Genomic DNA, 21,612 nt, shown 5'->3' on the forward strand with positions numbered 1-21,612 from the left:
TCATAGTGGAAACCTGTATAGACCCGCAAGACTCCGCCGCCTATAAGTTAGGTGTAACTGTCAAATAAATGGTTTGATGTGGGCCATCTGGTTGATGGCACAGTGAGGTATGCTTTGGGTAGTCATCGGTAGTAGCTGCATGTGGCTACAGAGATAATGGTGGTGGTGCAGTACTATTGAAGGGCGCAAGAAGAAGTAAATATGTAGGGGAAGATGCGAGAGGATAGAGGAGGTGCGAGAGGAGTCGAGAATCGTGCGGGGAGGTGCAGGGAAAATGTTGTAGGGTGTCGGAGGGCGAGACAAGCTCTTTCAGAGCTGGAAAGGTGCGACTCGCGAGGGGGTCAGTGGGAGGGAGTCCAGGACCAGGCGGAAGCAGACATGGTTTGGATCTGGAACCACAGAAATGTATGTACCACAGTAGTAAAGGGGGTCATCCAGATCCTGCGCCTTCTCTCCAGAGAAATTTCGGGCATCTTGGAGCATTTCAAAATGACTCGCTGAGCGGTGGCACAAGAACCACAGAAATGGATGTACCACAGTCGAAAACAACCTTACCAGTGCCCCCCCCAAAAAAAAAAAAAAGAAAGAAAGAAATTGATCTTGCATATTGATCGCCGTGCCTTTTCCATAAATTCTTGCTGTTTCTCGGAAACGACCTCGGGAGTTATGATCAAGTCTGTACGTAAGATGTCAGAATCTGCATCCCCTTACAGGACCAACTCAATCGCACTCTCAGATCACAATGATTGGGGTGGCCAGTGGGGCCTGACGGTCCTGGTAGTCCACCTTAACCAGACGGTCAGACCTATGGTTTTTCCTTGTTGGCACAACACAGGCCGCCATTGACCTCCAAAACAGAACAATTTTTCGAACCATGATTGTCTATCCCGGTCGTGGCTTCGCCTCGCATAATGGCTTGAACGGAAATACAATGGCGACCCTGACTGATGTGACACAAGCACAGATGGGGTGATGCGGACAAAACCTCTTGACAAATGTCGAGCAATTGTTCAAGTTTCGTGATTGGATCTCTGGTCAATGACAGCATGCATGGAAGGTGTTATCACCCCCGATAAGCTGCTTCTGTGATTGCCTGACTTGTACCCTCGTTTGAAATGGGGATGGTGGAGAGTTAGATATTCTCTACGTAACGTAGCGGCCAAGTCGTGTGGAGATATCGGAGTGTCAAAGAAAGATGAATAGGCCCAACGACTAATAGAAGCACATGACGAACTGTAATGAAGAAGGCTCCAGTGGAATCCGGCGTGCGATGTTCCCGAAGCCAAGTCAGTCGTCACCCAGGACTGAGACTCGGACGAAGCGCGATGCTGACTTCGGCATCTGGAACCTAATGGAGCTTTCAGCAAGGTATAAAGGTGTGGCGTTTGTAAAACGTTCACACGAGACGAGTTGAATTTCGAGGCGAGAACTTAAGAGAGTCTGAGTAAACTGTCAGAACTAAACCTCTGTTTCTCAAAGGGGGGTAGAAGGATCAACTACCTCTCCTGTACTATGTAAACTAGCTTATATAGGGGAGGAGAGGCTCGGGTGAAGTAGGAACAAAAGTGAATAAAGAAAGTGCTAATGAGACTAGGTGACTAGGGGCTAAGTGGGAAGGGGAGGTGCCGGGTACGGATATTGGACGTTAGGTACGATATCCGTACTATTGGCTTTTGTGGAAAGTCGAGCGTTACATACGCCCTCCGGGCCTCCACGTGGAGACCCACAATTTTAGTATGCGAGAGCTCCTAGGAGGAGGAGGCGATGCCCATGGGCCATGGAGTTCATGGCCGCTAGTGTTGGATTTATTTGTTTCATAGTCATTTCGAGCGCAGTCAGGTACCATACGTCGCAATGTCGCGCACTTACATACGATCATTTTTGTACCTATTTGTACCTTATGTTAGTTTACAATAAATACAGGTAGTGTAACAAATGCATCTGGAGTCGATTCACCATAGCTAGCGAAAATGCTAGTGTTAGGACATTTGTCAGGAGTAAGCTAACAACGAGGACTCTACTGAAGAAGACTTCATTCACCTCACCATGGAGGCAGTCATCGCGCTCCAGGTCCAATTGCTCAGACGCGGCTATGATGTCCAGGACATCACGGCCTGGGTCAACAGGCTGGGCAGGGGGACTGGGGATCAGGGGAAGGGTGCTGGGCGTAGATGCAGATGCAGCCGCGATGATCTGGGGAGCAGTGAGCTGCGTGGGCTGGTGCCTTGGTGGGGATGGGTGAAAGTGAGTGTGCTGTGGTTGGCGTCGTGGCCCTCTGTTGTCCAGGGTCAGGTGTCGAACGCGCTGACGATGCTCCGTGCGTTCCGCCTCCCTATCAGCCTTGACCAACGCGTCAAAGGCATACGCGTCCTTCCTGATGGCAAGCTCTTTGGCGAGAGCTTCAGCGCGGAAGAAGCGGGAGAATGCGTTCATCGCGTCGGAGTTAGACTCACGACACGGAGGGTGGTATTGAGGCCCACTCCGCCCCCTGCGTCGCCTGCCCCGCCCTCCACGGGAATGTGGAGAGCGCGGGGGGTGTGAGACGTCCTGGTGGGGGATTTCCCCTGGTTCAGAGCCAGGGGGGGTGGGTCCGTCGACGTTCATAGCGTCAGACGAGGGGGGAATGGTATGGGGGGCAACCATAGGGCAAGGGAGTGAAGGACAGGATGGGGAGTGCGACCTGCTATCCTTGGTTTTTAAGGGGCAGGGGATACCGGGTAGTTCGGCCAATAACCTGTCAACCATAGTGAAGACAATATCACTAGTTTCAGATGGATTACTCACTGCGGCAACCCCAATATTGGGTGGGACCGGCGAGATCTTTCTGGGGAGGTGGAGGATACCAGGCACTCCCAGGGCCTCTAAGTACTGGCCCACGGCCTCAAGACGGGAGACGGAGTGGTAGGGAAGCCACACGAAGTCACCAGTGGTGTACTCCACTTTGAAGAGGGCACTGCCACCCTGGCCATGATGGTCAGTGACACGAGCCACCAACCATTCCTCGGGAGTACCGATGTCCGCGAGTTGATTGAGCTGCCGGCCTGGGAAGCGACGATCGTCGTTGGGAACGTGCAGCCGCAGGAGGCTGGCATGAAAAGCCGGGTGGATTCCCCGTTGTTTCAACTCGGGGGGAAGATCCAACAGGAAGGCATTATTCTTGTAGTCCTGTAAAATATTGAAGGGGCCCACGAATTTGGGAGCAAGTTTGCGTGCTCGGCCTTTGGGCAGGGATAGATTCACTGTCGACAGGTAGACCAGGTCTCCCTTGACGAGTTGGACTCCTCAATCTATCAAGGAGCCGTTCTTGGCTATACCTTTGGTAAATGCGTGTCTTCTGAATTGTACAAAGTCCATTAGGACAATCATGATTGTCTTCGACTGAGAGGGACTTGAGGACGAGAAAATAAACCATCATAGCCTTTTTTGGATGCCGGCGGGTAAGTCACGTGATGTGTCGGAGGGGGGACGAGCTGGGAGAGCTCCTTCTATATACGGCCGAAGCAAACGTCAACAGCGATGATGATCGTTCAGATGATCCTTACCCCAAATATAGATACACCCCGCACTTTGGTGAAAGATCTCGCACAAAGAAAAGATCCACCATTTTCCTATTTCGCTGGACAAGGTCCACAGCTTTCACCAAGGCTGCTAAGCAAAACATGTTGCTCTTTGCCCTGGCCCCTTTCATTGGCACAACCTAGTACCCAATTGAGTACCCGTCCTATTCGGCCAAGCTACTTTTGCGACGGAAGATGTCATCTACGCCAGTGGACACGAACACACCAAAGACGGCCGACTACTGGGGGTCAAGTGGTGTTTCAATCGTCCTATGGGCATATGGGAGATCAAACTTTCCGAGTCAGCAACCGTGCAAGGGACACCTTTTGGCACTAAAATCTCTTGCAATTCATTGAAGCTGACTCCACCAGAACAGTCTTGCTGTTCACCTCGTGTGTTATACGATGACAATCAGACGCCCATTAAACTCTTCTGGTTCTCAAATCCCGTCGGCGGTCCTCATGCATCTTGCGTTTCTCTGGAATCTTGCGACCTAACCACAGGTACCAACAAGGTCCTTGTGGACACCATAATGGAGCCTACCCCCGAAAATGACTTTCCAGGTCTATATCCTGAGTATAACATGTCCTCCAGCCCGTTTTTGCATCATGGAGGCCGTATCTACATCGTGCTCCAATCTTTATGGCGCTCTCGTGCAACCATCATCTTTATTAATACAGAATCTGGAGCAATTTCAGACGAGACAAAAATACACGATGATGAACCTTTGTATAGTTGGAGCTTACATGCTACAGACGACAAGACGCGGTTCATCTGTTCAAGGAGCACGCCTACTACCCCATCCGAGGTATTACCAGGATACTTTGATCAACATGACAACCTCAATTGGAAAGTCCTAGATAAGCCAACGATATCTTTCGCAAGTACGTTCAAGTCAGTTTGGGCTCTTGCCAACTCTAATCATGTCCCTCAGCCGAGAAAGCGCTCAGCGATCTCACTGCGTCGGCCATACCCATCGGTGCATGTCCTCCAACAGAGACTCTTGTTATTCAGTCGAAGAAAGCTTCCACGACATCTGGCCCGAAACCCATTTGCGTTACCATTCCACATGGAGGACCCCATGCATCATCGACAACAGCATTCTCTCCAGCTACTGCTGCACTAGCCCTAGAAGGATGTAAGTCCCTGCCAACGCGGTGGGGAACACAGGTGTTCCCCTCTCCTAGTTAGCAATGTCTTACATATGGTAGCTTACCCCAACAAGACATAAATTAGACTCAAAAAAGAAAAAAAAAAAGGCCAACTTCGGGACTACCGATCACTTACATACTCGCAGATACCCTCTCCCTTCCCAACTATACCGGCTCCATGGGATTCGGCGAGAAATCCATCCAAAAACTCCTCGGGAACTGCGGAACAATGGACGTACAAGACGTCTTAGAGATCGTCAACGAGCTCATCCGACTCGGTATCTCAGAGCATGGACGACAAGTCGTCCAAGGTGGAAGTCACGGCGGTATCCCTCGCCACGCACCGTAAGACTCCTCCAAAAAATATAAACAACACCCTTTTCACACTGACACTCACACACAGTGATAGGCCAATACCCAACCTTATTCAATGCAGCAGTGATGCGCAACCCCGTGATTAGCGCGGGCGAACTAGCAGCATCTGACATCCCTGACTGGGCCTGCGCCGAATTAGGGCTCCAGTTCACACCAGACTCACTGATGACACCCGCTACGTTCCAAACACTATTCGAAGCGTCGCCCATTGCGCACGTGGATTATGTACGCGTGCCTGTGTTGTTGTTGATTGGAGAAGACGATTTGTGTGTGGTACCGGCGCAGGGGTTGAGGTTTTATCATGCACTTAAGGGCAGGGAGAGGAGCGTGGAGATGTGGTTTAAGGGGGAATCACATTCGCTTGATGGGGTGGAGGCGGCGAGGGTTTCGTGGGAGGCTGGGAGAGATTGGTTCAAGAAGCTGGGTCAAAGCCTAGTTGAGTAGTGGTAATACACTAAACACAGTCTTCCTTAGGGACAGTACCATACGGACCAACAATTTTGTGCTGTCGATCTTCCACCGAGACAGGGTTTTAGTGGGTATCACAACTCGGCGCCTTCCGGGGCGTGAAAGGTAACTTCGGTTGCCTGCGAGTTATGGAGGACGCTCTGAACCTCGCATGCATCCCCCAACCTTGGTTGTGCTACTTTCGCGGATTTCTGTGAAGTGTCGGTGTCAGTATGCACCAGGACTCCAGGGTATTCAGACAGCACGTAACAAAACATTTATTCCTGGGATCTGGCTAACGAGTACAATATTTCACAGGCGACCAACTTGAAAAGCAACGAGTTCTCCCCCTGCCTGAACGACTTATTCCCGCTACATAAATTTCCAGAATTGCCTCTTGTCCGTCTCAGAAGGAGACGCAGCAAGCCTAATCTAGAGTGATGTTGCTATTAAAGCCAACAAACAAAAGAATCGCTGATGAAATCATACCTGGGTGCTGTCCTCGTTGCTATCAAGGTACCACACATAGTCAGAGTTTTCCATGCATATGCTGTAGAAATAGGAGACGAACGAGTTTTCAGTACCTGTGGACAGAAGACCATCACTACTCACATGTATTCGCCCCTGGACGATGGGGACTCGATCAATTTGAACACCTCGGGATTGCCATTGCCTTCAAGCTTCTTTTTCTATTATTTCATGCTGTTAGCGATCTGCATTTATCAAACGCCAGACAGACCAACCAGTGCATTGGCCGTGGCATAACTCTGGCTCTTTGGATTCATGAATGTCACAAGGTCATTGGTTCCGCCCGTGTATGATATCATGAACTATGGTGATGGTAAGTATAGAATGCATCGTAATGATGGACACATACGGTGCAGTTCTGCTGCCCTTCTACCGAGGTATCGTCATGATATCCAGTGATGGGAGTGCCAACAATAGGGCTACCGCGTGCCAAGTCGGCATACTGGGTACTGTAAAAGACATTCTGGATCTTGTAACCGCCCGCCCTTGGGCCGTTGAAGTCAGTGAAGTCGGCGGACTCGCTCATGATGGTGCAGTGAGGTCTGAGTTATTGAGTGGCTAGGTGTGAGAGAGAGTTGTTGATAGAATAACAAGAAATGCTACGACCTTTATACCTGCCTGAAGTGCCATAATGATTCAGATGCGCCGGAGTTGGTCTATCACCATTGTAGTGGTTTGACTCGAGTCACTCGGCTTCGGGCATATGCCATCATACGAGTCAGCTGTTATCAGATCTTCAGAGTCCAGAAATCTTCAGGGACGTTGTTGTGCGGAATTGAATGGCACTTAGAAGATTGGATGCCACTGCATCTCCCCTCTTTCCCCTGTGTCTATGACACATCATCATGAAGACTAGACTTGAAGAAGCTAAACCATTAAACTTAGCGGTGTGAGCTGAGGCATTGACACAATCATTCCTCGCTGCTCGGGTTCCTCCCATCCATGGTTCTTGTGTGAGTGATGTGTGACCTGTTACCATTCCGAAATACTTCGGCTCTCTATACGAGTGATGTTACCATTCCGAAATACACTAGACTTAAAGAAGCTAAACCATTAAACTTAGGGGTGGGTCAATGAGCTGAGGCATTGACACAATCATTCCTCGCTGCTCGGGTGCCTCCCATCCATGGGGTTCTTGTGTCACTAGGGGTCCGCCCGCTGGGTGATTTGATTACATATTCAAAGATCGAGTATGCTGTCACCATTCCGAAGTAGATCAGCTCTCTATGGCGTGAGAAATGCAAGTCCCAATTACATGAGTGGCAAAGACGAGCTCGACCATCGCTTGTTAAGTACATTTCCTGGTCATTCTTAAGTCGAAGTTTGCCGCCTTCGCGCATGCTGAGTCTGCACTATTCTGCCATGTTCGCGCCACACCATGACACTAACGCCCATCACTGGTAAGATGATTTCTGAAAGACTCCGACGATTTGCGCGCTGCGAACAGTTAATTACATAATATCTCGGATAAATGCAGATGATGATCTTGTTCCGCAAGGACACATTCCTAGCCAAGTAGCGACTGTTAGGTACCCGTTCAAAATCAACCTTCCAAGTCGATTTTCCCCATGCGTGTCACGGTCTCGTAAATTCTTGGTGCCGCTTCATTCAAGTCGGATGCAAGCCGACGGACCATCACTGCCGCATCAGGAGTTCAAATCAAGTGCCAGTGTGCTCTTCTCTTCACTGCATTCGTCGTTGGGCATTACTGGAAGTTCTAGAACACAAACCAGCCTGTGAAACACTTGGGTCATGTTCGTAATTTTATCACCTTGTTATCTCCAGGGTCCCCTCCGATCCTTGTACGTTCCAAGATCTCGACTTCCATGACTCAAAGGTGTAGGTCATACCGTATTGCATACTCCATTCTTTCCCACTTCTAATCTGAGAGAACAATGACACCACTCCCATGCGTGTCATTAGAAGAGACTGTTGTTAATCACCGAACACCAGATTGACACGATTGACACTTCTCCTTAAGGCTGGAATGGAAGTGCAGTTTCACAATACTGTTCATTAGATTCCTCACGCTACTTTCCTCATCTTTAATACCAGAGATGATATATCAGTCTCCCCTCTGATTGTGGTGCCTTCGACTCAAAATGATGTAGGAGCTATGTGTTTACAAAGTAACAAAAAAATTGACACTTTCCGATATTCGAGACCGAAAATAAATAAGTATGTGATATCATGTACAACTCCAGACTGGGGGTGGGGGGGGGCAGAAGTTCTGACGACACATGAGAACACAGATCAAAACAAGCAAACAAAAGAGAAACCCTGTAATTATCTGGCACTAATACAAGACTTGGGTGGTCAATGGGGGCTCAGGACGGGCCTAGGGCAGAAACTAAACGATCTGATCGACAATTGAGCAAGACGATCTGACTTACTTTTAACGCCCAGACTGCAAACGCTTACGCTCACATTCTCGAACAATTGTCTTTGAGGAGCGTGAGTTACTCAGTGCCGCAAGCACGGTGTCCTTGTAAATGATATAGACATTCCTAGGAGAGGTTCCTGCCAGTGCCCTCGAGATTCATTCGCACATTCTGGCGTGATTCGTCGACGAACTTCCCCCCATTCTTCAGATTTGATTTGATTTGCAGAAAACGAGAACGTGTCTCTTCATCGATGTCGGATTCAAAAGGGTCAAAAACTCTTGGCATCCTGTCGTACACCATGTTATTGATGTGTTGGTCTGACTTGGAGTAAATAATTAACGCCTCAACAGTATTGAACTGCTCGCAGGCGCTGATGATGGTAAGGTTGGAGTCCAATACACGATTGTCAATGTGGATGAGGATGCAATCGAAGATGTAGAGGCCCATGTCATTGAAATACTGCCAACTTGAATCAGGCACGTTTGGAGTACCGGCTCCAGGATTGTCATACCAAATTGTCCAGAAGTTTGGGCGTGGATCGCGTACGAGCAGCAGCAGGATCATGGGCGGCATTGATGAAGAATGGCTTCCTACCTCCAGCAGAACCAACAACTGCAAGGTGAATGAAGTTCGGGCTATAACCATGGTGGGCCCGCATCCGAAGAATATCTTGATCGGAAGGGCGGCACTCGGGACGAACACCGTGAAACCATCTGCGCTCGGTTGCGAGCCTCACTTCCTCTGCTCAGAAAAGAGTTGGTGCCGCTTCATCTACTACGCGTTCCAGTTCTTCCTGACAAGTCTCCGCACATTTGCCAGCCTATACTGGTTTCTGAATCATTAAGAACACCAGCTTCTGAACAAATGGAGGACGAGGAACAACCACTGACAGTAGAATAAGCAAAGTAATGACATGCCACACAAGGATCGTCGCTGTAACGTCATATAACATCAGGAAAAAACCGAAGTGCTACATAGCGCTATATAGGCTACATACTGCTCGTAGGCTCATTGCAGGTCCCCCCCCCTACATAGCGCTATATACCTCAGGCTATATCATTATTTGTGCTACATTGTATCCAGTATCTCGTGCATCAGCTATGTAGCCCTGCTATGTAGTGCCACATAGCCTCCAATAGTAAGCAACTTAGTTCATACCACTCAAACCAATGAGAACAATGAATCAATGATATGCATTTATAATTTATTATTATTCTACTCGTCTTCGCATCCAGTTCTGCTCAGAATGACTACCATAATCCTCATCCTCGTCATCAGTCTCATTCACACCACTCCCCTGCTGGTATTCGCGAATGGCATTGTGAATTTCGTCATCGGAGAGACAGTCTGCATCTCCGACATCAGCCGGATCTACCTTAGCGTGGATTCTGTACCGTCGTCAGCAAATCTGTGAGATTTTAATAATGAAAAAACACTTACCTCCCATTGTCGTTGATCTCCTTCAGGATACCATCGAGAATGCCGTGGTCCTTCGTTCGTACATGGAATTTCTTGAGGTTAGCAAGGTGCTTGTCATAAGCCTCCTTGTACTCGCCACACGAAAAACTAATATCTATCCGCTCGCCGTCAACCCATTCGTCGACACAACATTCTGCCTAAAATGGTTGTTAATACCGGAACGAAAAAACTAAAAGTGACTCACCGCTGTGTACACCAACGCCAAGGCAGGAATGGGAAACAGAGTAAATAGCTTGTCGAACATCACCCCTTCGTCCTTCTTGTTACTGTACCAGAGCAAATTGGCCGCTTTTTGATTCAACTTCGTCCTAAATAGCCCGCTGCGAGGGACCTTGTGTTTCTCATCTCCGAGGTTCTTAAAACCAAGTATAAGCACACTATATAAACGAAGACACTAAGAACTCACCCGGTAACACAGACCAAATTTACTCTTGAGCTGACGGGCAAGTCTGCGATTCCTGGACTTGACGGACTCCCGACTGCCATGCTCGAAGCCGTAAATGTTCTCGACAAGTGAGCGAACCTTCCCTTTCACCTGACTGGTCAGATGTGACGTGCGACGGGTAATCTCAAGCACGAGATCAGCAGGTGAATTAATATATATATAAATCACTTACAATTTGAATGATCTCACTATTGAAGCCCATCTCAATCTCATAAGCGGCACATCCCTCCTTCCATGCCTCCTTCGCCCACAAGACTTGAGTCATGCGGTCTGGGTACGCATACTCAGAAGCAAGCCGCGCGCAAAACGAGCTAATGGAAAATTTGATTAGCTGCTGCACAGCTACCTCGTAATCGCGCGCTGCAACTCGGCCTTTACTCTTCTGGATTTTCTGTGGGAGACGCTGTTGCTGTGGGGAGGGTGAGTCCTCGGACTTGCGCATCTCTTTGTAGAGTGCTATCACCCTCGTTATCTGAGGGTGATCGTGGACGCTTATGCAAACCTGATAAATCATTCAGCGCGAGCGTTCAAGTAAGATAGTATCACTCACCATTACAGTGAGCATTGTCCTCCCCATCTCTATCCATGAACACGTCATCACAATCCATGTAATCTTCGTTGTTGTAATCTTCGTAATTGTTGCTGGGATTCTGTTCGCCGTCGGACTGGTCCAAGTCATCGTCCGAGTCACCTCGAGTAGTAACGGCGGACTGCGCCTGCCGAAGTTGCATGAGCTCTTTTGCACGAGCTACCGTCAACTTGCGAGGTGCCGATGGGACCTTGAACTCGATGGTCAGTGCACGAAACAAGACGACATTGATGTTACTTACACTGTTATCATTGGACACGTGTCCACGATTGATAAATCCAGAATCCTTATGAATCATGCATCAGTGCGCATCCACTAGAGATTAAGTTAAGTACGGCACAACCAACTCACCTTTGTTAGAGCATCCTCCCGCCAGCCACCAGACTGGGAAGATTGGTCTGGCGTGTGCGTGCTTGAGGGTCTCGAGCTTTGAACCAGCGTGCTTGAGGATTGGTCTCGCTTGTGCTTGTCTGGTGGGGGGACCCTGTTAAACCGGGGCCTCAAATCCAGCAGGCCATGAGCCGGGACACTGGCATTTGATAGGCTGATAGTTTGAGATGAAAACTATCAGATGGTCAGTATTAAATCGCACTGGGGAAACAAAAAGCTATGACCTGCGCGCCATCATGAACTGGACATATAACTAGTTAGTAGATCAATGATGACGTGAAGTAAACAATATACCTTCATCCATGGACTTTTTACGTGTCGCCTTGATTTTGCGTGGTACGTTTTGCCGACGGACATTGCGATCTTGTTCTTCCTCAGCTAGATGTGACATAGTGAGCAGTATATCTAGTAGCACATACTCAATGAGCACAGACCTTGATAAAGTGCCCTCTCTGAGGGACGGCGGTCGCGACGTTGACGCTGTGAAGGCGCTAGATCCGGGCCATTGTTGATCAGTTGGGTCAGGGCTTGACGAGTGGGGGGAGCAGAAGACATTCTGGACGTAGGAGTGATGAGTCGTTGTGAGGTAAGGGATATTTTATAGGCCTCACCTTTATAGCATCGCGTGTGGTCATGCTACAAACAAATCAACAGAACGCGCCAACAACATGCTCGAATTGAATCAACAGAGTACGTGTCTAATCAACAGAGTACGCGCCTTTATCAGTGTGAATCAGTATGATGAGGGATCACTGGAGGGATTCTACTCAGATTCTAACCGTTATCAAATCAACAGAGTACGCACCTTCATCTGATCAGACACCGCTGATCCAATCAACTTTAGATCAGGGTCAGGCGCCGCTGATCCAATCAACTAAGATGACGGCCAAAGTAGAACAGACGACAAAGTGTGATTGGTACACACCAGTGATCTTGGAGGGATCAACGAAAATTTTCATGTCCCGATTGTGCACCTGGATTTGCTAAGTCAGCTGGGTGCCACTTGATCGAGCTGTCGCTGTCACTCACGTCGGGATTTGTTGTGTCGGAATTTTCGGCTTGTAGGCCTAGTGCACAACCATCATGTACCATTGTAACTTCTGCCTCAAAGGCAACTTCAAGAGCGCAGGCGCCGTTAGCCTCCATATCACCAAAACAACAGCCTGTAAGGACCAGATGGAACGACTCCGTGAGTGTGAGCAAATAAGAAAAGAGGCCACGCCCGGAGGTGACTCGGACGAACCTGGAAATCCTATGGATGTTGATCCTATGGACGTTGATGGAGTTTGGGACATTGATGACGGAGTACCTGTTGATGAAAGACCCCCGCAAAGACCAGATCAGTATGTTGGGGTTGAAGAGGTGGAAGACGAAGAACGTACATGGATGCGCTTCATCCAGTCGTACCCTGGACAAGTCGCACAAACACTTGGCCAAGCGGAAATCATGTTCCAGGACATCCGAGCCCAGCAAGAGGCTCAGGGCCTGGACCCTTGGGCACCATTTGCAGATGAGGAGGAGTGGGGGTTGGTAAAGTGGCTGGTCTCGCGGGTTGGCCACACTGCGATAGATGAATTTCTGAAACTGCCAATTGTAAGTCAGATTCACGCTATCGCTTCAAACTGATAAGACACTCACAAATTATGGACTGGGACATAGACTAGCCACATGAACACATCATTTACGAGCAAATATTCGCTGCTGAAAGTGATCGACAAACTCCCTCGTGCGACCGAATGGAAACTGAAGAAGATCAGCGTGGTGGGAAATAGAACTGCCAATGATGGGCAGCGGGAGACGGAAGACCTCGAATTGTGGTTACGCGACCCGGTGGACTGCATTCGTGAGTTGATGAGCAATCCAGATTTCGATCGTTGCGTCTCGTACGCACCAGAGAAGGTTTTTGCAGACGAGGAGGGAAAGACACGCGTCTTTGATGACATGTGGACTGGGGACTGGTGGTGGGAAATGCAGGTAAGTTGAGGTGTAGTATAAACAAGGGGAAAAAACGCACTAAGTCCATTCTCCCAGCATAGATTACCCAAAGGGGCGGTGGTAGCGCCGGTGATCCTGGCCTCTGATAAAACCTCCCTATCGCAGTTCCGTGGCGATCAGGAGGTATGGCCCGTGTACTTGACACTGGGCAACATATCTAAAGACATTCGCCGTCAGCCCTCGAAGCACGCAGCCATCCTAATCGCGTACTTACCGATATCCAAGTTGGAATGCTTCACGCGAGACGTTCGTTCAGTCGAACGTTACCGGCTATTCCACTACTGCATGGCCCAGGTGCTAGAGCCTTTGGTGAGTGCGGGTGAGAACGGAGTGGATGTGACTTGCCCCGACCATCAAGTGAGGCGGATGCATCCAATTGTAGCCGCGTACATCGCCGACTTTCCGGAGCAATGCCTCATTGCCTGCTGTATGGAAAACAGGTGCCCGAAATGCACTGTCGGGCGTGACAACCGCGGAGATCTGAAAGAGTCAGCGCCACGGAGACGAGAGACGACAATGGCAGACTTACGGCGTCACTCTGAGGGTGAAATAAGTAGTGATCAGTTCGAGAGTGAGCTGGGGCTACGTGCAATTTACTCACCTTTTTGGGCCGCTCTCCCGCACAACGACATCTTTCTCTGCATGACACCCGACATCCTGCACCAGCTGCACAAGGGTGTGTTCAAGGACCATCTCGTTAGCTGGTGCACGAAAATAATTGGCGAGGACGAACTCGACTTACGTTTCAAGACAATGAGTTCCTACGCAGGATTACGGCACTTCAAAAAGGAATCTCGAAACGCAAGCAATGGACGGGAGCCGACTACCGAGAATTGGAGCGCGTGTTCCTGTGTGTCATTGCAGGTGTGGTTGACAACAGAGTAATAGCGGCTGTGCGTGGAGTGTTGGATTTTACCTACTACGCCCAGTACCAGTCCCACACCGAAGAAACCCTCTCTCGCATGCAAGCTGCACTGGCATTGTTCCACGCCAACAAGAGCGTTTTTGTCGAGCACGGTGTGCGGGAGCACTTCAACATCCCGAAAATCCATTCCATGGTACACTACGCCGATTCGATCCGTTTGTTTGGGAGTGCCGACGGTTTCAACACCGAGCTCCCTGAACGCCTCCACATAGATTTCGCCAAGCGTGCGTATCGTGCTTCCAATCGCCGTGACTACGTTATTCAAATGACTATGTGGCTACGTCGTCAAGAATCTATCTACCTTCAAGATGCCTATCTGCGTTGGCAGGCCTCGCGAAATTCAACTAACGAAGATTCACACTCAGCAGGACTCGGACTCCAGTATCGACTCTGGTTCTGATCGCGAGTCACCTTCGCCAGTTGACCACCACCACCTACCTCAGATACATCATTTCACGATGTTCACAGCATCTCGCAGGATATTTTGTCCCTAGGACGTGCCCATTCCCCAACACGACGTTTCAGCACTTACTCAATAACCACTGCCGCTTCCCAGGTCATTCCCGCTCTTGAACAGTTTCTCCGCAACAACCCGCATACTCAACCCCACCGAAAACTCACGCTGCAAGACCTGTGTTGACGTGTACAAGTACATCAAGGTGGTCTCACCCGCACGACCACATTTCAACAGCGCCAAATGCGTGTTCAAGGTCCGGGCATCACCAGAGATTGCACCCAAGGACACCAGGAAATTACCGTCTCCCGCGCGCTTTGATACCGTCCTCGTGATCGAGGATTGCGAGCAGTACACTGGCAAGGGTATCTTGGGTGAGTCGTTATATTTTGCATTTATCGGCGGATTCTAATTATTTAATAGGGCTTCGCGTGGGTGAAGTAAAGATCGTGTTCAGCCTCCCACCACGTCTGGGTCATTTTGCGTGCCCCCTGGTGTATATTCACTGGTTCCGCCCGCTTCAGACTTTCGACGAAAACCTACAGAGTTTTCGACTCACCAAGTCTTCGCGTCAACATCGACCCCATGCAGCCGTTCTACCGGTTGATCGAGTGCTTCGTCCAGTTCACCTCGCGCCCCCGTTCAGTTGAGAGGCGGCAGAAGAGTTTTACCTCAACAGGTATATTGATTTAGAATTATTTGAGTGCTTGATGTAGTGGGGAGCTTGAGGAGCAATGATATTGGGTATATAGCACAACATTGGCTATCATGTGTGAGGTGGGATTACATAGCTTACATTGGCATTCAAGTGTGCTACAGGATTGTACATAGTGCTATGTATCATACGAGGGCGCTCTATTGCGCTATGTATCATACGAGGATGGTCTGTTGAGCTATGTGGCCTACATAGTGCTACATATTCTTGCTTAGTGCAACTGATGGCTGACATTTTTCCTGATGATAGGTTGATTGATTTGTCGAGTGACGATGACGACAGTGGCTGTCCCAAGCCAAATCCCAACTCCGGAAAGGCCGAAGACTCGCAACTTCTCCTGCCCTCCGAGATCTGTGATCATGTACCATGTGATCGCAAACTCCTCGAAATCGAATGGTCTCTTCGGCTCACACAAGCTCACAATGCTCTTAATGAGTGTCGCACACATATTTGCCTTCGTCGGCAGCTAGCGCAATTCAAGAAACAGCACATACGTGGTCAGAATCCCAACACCCGTGCAAGGAGGACACTCGATGCCGTGGAAGAACGTCTGGTTATGAGCCACGCAAAATACTCATGTGCACAAAAGGCACTCGTCGCTCTATCCAATCACCTCGACCGCGTTGGTTGGGAACGAAAACTACAGCCGCTCACGAGATCTCACCTCCGTCCTATGGGTGACTTCGCAGGGCAAACACAAGGCAGGACCATCATGTCCTGGATCTGGCTGACGCACGGAATATCTAACGACGACGCTGAGAGTTTGCAAGACGGTAAGTTTGCTGTCATTTAAATATGCTCGTATCTAATTTGGGACTACAGCGCTTCGTGTTGAGTGGTGCAAGACTAGGGCACGTCAACACCGTTGGTCCGAGGAAGTTCGACTTTTGTTGGAAGAGATGCGGCGAGTTCTTGCTTTTTTCAACTGGCAGGTGCAATGGTGGGAGGACCGTATCAGTTTGCGAACACTGACTAGGTTGGAGGTGACCGAGGGCTTAATTGCATACGCGAAGCGGCAGGCATTTATTCGACGCAGGCTGTCGGCATCATTCAGAGAGAAGTGGAAGGATGTTCCAGCGTTGGTGGCCTCTGGGATGGGTATCGATTTGACGGGCAACGACGAGGATGAACATCCGTGCCTTGACATCCCTCAAGAAGATTTAGTACACGATGATCATTATTAATTTTGTTGGTAGACTACTAATACAACTTCTTTCGTTGGTACCTGAGTTATCTTGACCTTTGTTTGACGCAGTGCCGAGTACCTTAGATCTACTCGGCGATTTATGGTGATTATTGATGGGGCAGACAAATACTTACCTCGCCCGGTGCTGCCTCCGATAGAGAAATGTTCACCGGGCACAGCCTCCAATGGATAATTGCACAGGAATGATGTATCTATGCATGGATAGCTAAACAGAAAGATGTATGGGGGTTTTTGGGTAATAAGCCAGTTAGATACATCCTGCCCCCACTAACAGGTGATACAAATATTAAACCTCGCGAGGTTGCCCTATCGAGGACAGGCCATGGTTTCAGCTAGTGTTGACGAGAGGGCGAAACCTTGACTGCTACATGGAGGGAATGCGATAAAACCGCCATGTCGACGCCGGTGTCCAACGAAGGCGCTGACGTGGCTGAGACCTAACCCTAGGGTCAGGTTCTGTCCTCGTTTCATACGGCTGAAATTTTTGATAACAGGCAGTGTATGTACATTATGAGAGGCGAGTCAACTCCGCATTACATCCATACCAATCTGTGGTTTTCATGCCATCTGACGCTGCTGCCTCGGAAGGCATGATCTCGTGAATATTCAAGTTGATGAGGGAGAGCTTCTCAGGTTTGACAAGGGAGAGGAAGGGCCCATGTAGGACATGTGCTTGTTTTCAGCTGGCTGGTGGTCAATACAGGTGTCTGATGAACACATACGTGCTCACCAGCCTCAACAGCCACGATGTCCTTTATGTCTACTGCGAGACACGCCTCGAGCTATTCGTACCAGTCCCACAGCCATTTTGCAGATCTGCGCCATGCAGTTCGCAGTGGCCTAGACTGTAGACTGAAGCAACGTCGTGGACCGAATCTTCGAGGAGTATTTCAGGGAGGACGCGTCGTGCAAAGGTAACCTGAGCTAAGTGGTTGCGAAGTTGACGCTTGACCCTGTGCTAGTATCGCGTTGCCGGCCTCGTCCAGATTTTCTTCAAAGGGCGCCTGAGGAGATGTCATAGTTAGTGTGATCCAAGTGAACACACACGGTGCGTCGTGCATAGACTATATATGATGCATGCGGGTTCCAAACTAGTCCGAGGAAATATTCGTCCATCACGTCAGCTATATGTGATCAGCGTCTCTTTGAGCGAACAACTCTTGCATTCATCCCTCAAGCTCATTACTCGACATGAAGTACTCATCTCGACCTATTAGAATGCACTGCAGACACCTTGCACCGCGCTCAGAAAGTGCACCCCATCTGCCATCCAAGTCGAGTATTCACCTTTCACACTCAACATCGAGGAGTCAAAGCTTAACATCCTAAACACGGCCCGTGAGCTTGGAATAAAAATCATTGCCCGCTTGCCCCTTGGGCGTGATTTGATCACGGGACGGTATGTAAGTGCCGCAGACTGGTAGAACTTATTTGAACGCTCACCGCATAAACAGAAATCTCCACATGACTTCGAATCCAATGATTTCACGAGGATGATTCCTAGGTATGCGTCGTGTCAGTAACTAGTAGGGACTCACATGAATTGCACTTGGTTAGATACTCGAAGGAGAACTTCTTGAATAACCTGGTGAAAGTAGTCGAGCAATCCGCCGCAAACAGCTGGCCAAGTGGCTTTCGCATGGCTTCTTGACCAAGGTGACGATGTTATCCCCACTCCGGGTACAAAGAAGATCAAGGTCAGTAGTCACACCACTGCATACAACCTCAGGTATTCATAGTTTTTACTTGTACAGTATCTCGAGGAGAATCTCGGTGCTATCAATGTGCCGTTTTAGCTTTACTGTTCTTGAAAAATTCACGAGCCATGGCAGAACGTCCAGCAGAGATTGCAGTTACCTCACAGGATACAAATGAGAAGAAGAAAGAAGAGGAGAACAAACTAGATACCAAAACGAATGGTACAAAGGATGAGGATGAGGAACTGGTGAGTGCCAATCACATCAGCAACACCAGCATTAGCTTGACTTTCCTAGTTGGAAGAGGATGCGCAGCTCAAATCCGAGCTGGAGATGCTCGATGAATGGTTAAAGGTGCGTGTAAACTGACGATCAAGGTAGAACATGTAACTGAACTGGCAGCAGGAATTAAACACGGATCTCTACCGTCCTGCTCTTGAAACGCTCCAGACACTCATAAGAACATCCACTTCGTCCATGACTTCCATTCCCAAACCACTCAAGTTTCTACGTCCACATTATCTGCAGGAGCTGTTCAGGACATGGCCTACATATGAAAACAAGGTACGAGGAAAGTCTTTTTGCACGACTTTGACTTATCACCATGCAGAGTCTGTTCGTCGATATGCTCTGTTCTCGAAATGACCTACTCCGATACTGAACCACGAGGAACGTTGCGCTACCGCCTGCTGTCTGCATCTTTCCTACCCCTTACATCCAAAATCTCTGAACCCGGTTCTTGGGGACACGAGTACGTTCGTCATATTGCTGCCGAGCTAGGAGAGGAGTATACCATCCGCCAGGAGGGTGAAGAAGCAGGTCCCCCAGCTGCACCAGAGGCTGATTCAGACGCACCTAAATCAAAGCCTGCTCCGGTCCCTGGCACCATCGAAGACTTACACAACCTCGGTTTGGAATGCACCACATTCTTCCTGGGACACAAAGCGGAGCCAGATGCTGTCGACTTGTTCGTAGAGCTTGAGGTTGTTGACCGGATAGCAAGTCTCGTGGACGCAAACACATTCGGTCGTGTATGTGCGTACATGGACAGGTGCGTTTGCCCTCTCTTTCATACTCTCATGTCTTACCTTTGATGTTAAGCAGCATTTTTACTTCTACTTGTTATTTCTGAGATTCCCACTGGCATGCAACTTCCTTCAGGCAATCGTATTATATTCGTCTCTTTGGGGTGAGTTGGAGTAGGCCGAGCTTGCGGTGGGACAGCAGTTCGCCGTGGAGGTTGGTCTTCGGTATTTCTCATTCGTCTTGACCGATTTTGGCCCCAACAACTATGATGTCCATTATGTCTGCCTCGAGACACGCGTCGAGCTATTTGTGCCAGTCCTACATCCATTTCGTAGATCTGCACCATGCAGTTCGCAGTTACCTCGGCTGTAGACTGAAGCAACGTTTTGGACCGAATCTTCGAGGAGTATGTGTCGGTCTTCTGGAAGGACGCGTCGTGCAAAGGTAACCTGAGCTAAGTGGTTGCGAAGTTGAAACTTGACCCTGTGCTAGTATCGCGTCGCCGTCCTCGTCGAAGGATTGCAACACACACAGTGGGTTGTGCATAGTGATGCATGCGAGTTCAAACCTAGTAAGTTGGAGAAGATATTCGTCCATCACGTCGGCTATATGTGATCAGCGTCTCTTTAAGCGAACAACTCTTGCATTCATCCCTCAAGCTCATTGCTCGACATGACGTACTTATCTCGACCTATAAGAATGCACTGTCTAGACACCTTGCACCGCGCTCAAGAAGTGCATCCCATCGCTGCCGTCCAAGTCGGCATTCTTCCTGGGACACAACGCGGAGCCAGAGGCCGTTGACTTGTTCGTGGAGCTCGAGTCTCGAGATTGTTGACCAGATAGCAAGTCTCGTGGACGCAAACACGTTCGGTCGTGTATGTGCGTACATGGACAGGTGCGTTTGCCTTCTCGTTCTTACTCTCATGTCTTACCTTCGATGTTCAGATGTGTCGTGCTCCTTCCTCCACCTGACGATGTGACTTTCTTGCGCACGATACACACGATCTGCCTCCAATTCTCGAAATTCCCCGAAGCTCTCGGTGTCGCGATGATGCCGCACGCATCCGACAAGACTTCAACGCCTCGGGCAACCCGTAAGTCGTATCACACGCGCATTGACATTCATTCATTTCTGCTCAGGATGGTGAAGAAGCAGCTTGCTTTCCTTCTTGCACGCGCACAGATTCCCATCAAATGGCTGAAAGCGTTAACTTCAGAGGACGCAGATGCAGACTTGAAAAATGAACTACCGACAGACATTCTTAGACTGCCTAAGCAACACGCAGCTCAGTAGACATTTCAAGGAGTTTGTAAAAGAGGTGAACTTGAGGACGTCTACAAAAGTCATCTGGAGACCACAAGTGCGTCCTGCTTCTTAAAGCTCTTACTTTCCTTCTGAACCACGTTCAGGATCAGGGCTGTCCGCCAATGTCGACTCGGCTCGCGCTAACCTTGCAGGCACATTTGCCAATGCGTTCGTTAAAGCTGGGTTTGGTAACGATAAATTGATGGTGGAAGCGGACGAGGGTAACAGCTGGGTGTACAAGAACAAAGATCATGGCGAGCATCTTACCAGTTCGTGAAGCTGGTTTATTGACGGCCTTTTCTAGGCATGATGAGCGCATGTTGGTTTCAGCCACATTGACAGATATACATACACCCCTGAAGAGTGGATCAAGGTATTTATTTAAACCATGTCACCACATATCCCTATTAATTATCTAGGCCGGCGCATTTTTCGCTACAGGCTTGCTGAACGCAGGTGTACGCACAGAAGCAGACGCCGCCCTCGCTCTGCTAGCAGAACACATAGACAATAAACTTGTCCCGCTCAAAACATCTGCAATAATTGGGCTCGGGGTAGCATACGCAGGCTCGCATCGCAAGGACTTACTCGTTCTCCTCCTTCCTGCGGTCGCGGACGACGGCGTTTCGATGGAGATCGCTGCTCTCAGCACTCTCGCTCTGGGATTCGTGTTCGTGGGCAGTGAAAACGGGGAGATTACGAGCACGATCTTGCAGACGCTGATGGAGAGGGATGACAAGGCGTTGGATGAAGCCATTGGTGGAAGTTCTTTAGTTAAAATTGATCCCTGCCATGTACGAATTGTAGTATTATTTGAACGCAGTGAATCCAAATCAGCTTGCAACCTTGGCGGTTTGAACATTGACCTTATCCAACGTGCTACGCCTCGAACTTGACTTGCTACACGACGTCTGGCTTGATTCCAAAATGCTCACTGC

General features: G+C 49.3%; 7 protein-coding genes across 7 annotated transcripts; 4 read left to right on the forward strand and 3 right to left on the reverse strand.

Annotated features, from left to right (window-relative positions):
• Positions 1 to 3,829: 3,829 nt before the first annotated feature.
• On the forward strand, positions 3,830 to 5,528 carry DEU56DRAFT_913381 (Alpha/Beta hydrolase protein; the record flags this gene model as incomplete). Its single annotated transcript, XM_041357514.1, has 5 exons — positions 3,830 to 4,442; positions 4,493 to 4,696; positions 4,856 to 4,944; positions 4,997 to 5,054; positions 5,113 to 5,528. The coding sequence occupies 5 exons, from the start codon at positions 3,830 to 3,832 to the stop codon at positions 5,526 to 5,528; spliced, it is 1,380 nt and encodes a 459-aa protein (XP_041207726.1).
• Positions 5,529 to 5,903: 375 nt separating this feature from the next.
• DEU56DRAFT_756667 (uncharacterized protein) lies at positions 5,904 to 6,585 on the reverse strand (the record flags this gene model as incomplete). The annotated part of the gene is made up of 5 exons (XM_041350054.1): positions 5,904 to 5,963; positions 6,021 to 6,081; positions 6,144 to 6,220; positions 6,275 to 6,361; positions 6,409 to 6,585. 5 exons carry the CDS (start codon positions 6,583 to 6,585, stop codon positions 5,904 to 5,906), a joined length of 462 nt encoding a protein of 153 aa, XP_041207727.1.
• Positions 6,586 to 8,593: 2,008 nt separating this feature from the next.
• On the reverse strand, positions 8,594 to 8,983 carry DEU56DRAFT_698338 (uncharacterized protein; the record flags this gene model as incomplete). The annotated part of the gene is made up of 1 exon (XM_041347277.1): positions 8,594 to 8,983. A coding segment is annotated over one exon (390 nt), but the record flags the coding sequence as incomplete, so codon positions are not given.
• A 670-nt stretch (positions 8,984 to 9,653) lies between these two features.
• On the reverse strand, positions 9,654 to 11,901 carry DEU56DRAFT_949198 (uncharacterized protein; the record flags this gene model as incomplete). The annotated part of the gene is made up of 12 exons (XM_041359097.1): positions 9,654 to 9,831; positions 9,884 to 10,059; positions 10,107 to 10,277; positions 10,329 to 10,490; positions 10,540 to 10,678; positions 10,746 to 10,869; positions 10,918 to 11,146; positions 11,198 to 11,242; positions 11,308 to 11,520; positions 11,571 to 11,587; positions 11,641 to 11,724; positions 11,781 to 11,901. 12 exons carry the CDS (start codon positions 11,899 to 11,901, stop codon positions 9,654 to 9,656), a joined length of 1,659 nt encoding a protein of 552 aa, XP_041207729.1.
• An 891-nt stretch (positions 11,902 to 12,792) lies between these two features.
• Positions 12,793 to 15,436, forward strand: DEU56DRAFT_871712 (uncharacterized protein; the record flags this gene model as incomplete). The annotated part of the gene is made up of 7 exons (XM_041355723.1): positions 12,793 to 12,939; positions 13,006 to 13,320; positions 13,378 to 14,098; positions 14,131 to 14,647; positions 14,823 to 15,094; positions 15,144 to 15,343; positions 15,374 to 15,436. 7 exons carry the CDS (start codon positions 12,793 to 12,795, stop codon positions 15,434 to 15,436), a joined length of 2,235 nt encoding a protein of 744 aa, XP_041207730.1.
• A 222-nt stretch (positions 15,437 to 15,658) lies between these two features.
• Positions 15,659 to 16,619, forward strand: DEU56DRAFT_737931 (uncharacterized protein; the record flags this gene model as incomplete). The annotated part of the gene is made up of 2 exons (XM_041348622.1): positions 15,659 to 16,208; positions 16,258 to 16,619. The coding sequence occupies 2 exons, from the start codon at positions 15,659 to 15,661 to the stop codon at positions 16,617 to 16,619; spliced, it is 912 nt and encodes a 303-aa protein (XP_041207731.1).
• A 1,848-nt stretch (positions 16,620 to 18,467) lies between these two features.
• DEU56DRAFT_807508 (uncharacterized protein) lies at positions 18,468 to 21,550 on the forward strand (the record flags this gene model as incomplete). The annotated part of the gene is made up of 8 exons (XM_041353397.1): positions 18,468 to 18,587; positions 18,745 to 18,914; positions 18,950 to 19,390; positions 20,314 to 20,658; positions 20,686 to 20,729; positions 20,779 to 20,928; positions 20,979 to 20,993; positions 21,233 to 21,550. Coding segments are annotated over 8 exons (1,603 nt in total), but the record flags the coding sequence as incomplete, so codon positions are not given.
• Positions 21,551 to 21,612: the final 62 nt, after the last annotated feature.

The sequence above is a fragment of the Suillus clintonianus genome (assembly GCF_016758775.1).
Source record: "Suillus clintonianus strain FC179 chromosome Unknown DEU56scaffold_42, whole genome shotgun sequence".
NCBI classification, from domain to species: domain Eukaryota; kingdom Fungi; phylum Basidiomycota; class Agaricomycetes; order Boletales; family Suillaceae; genus Suillus; species Suillus clintonianus.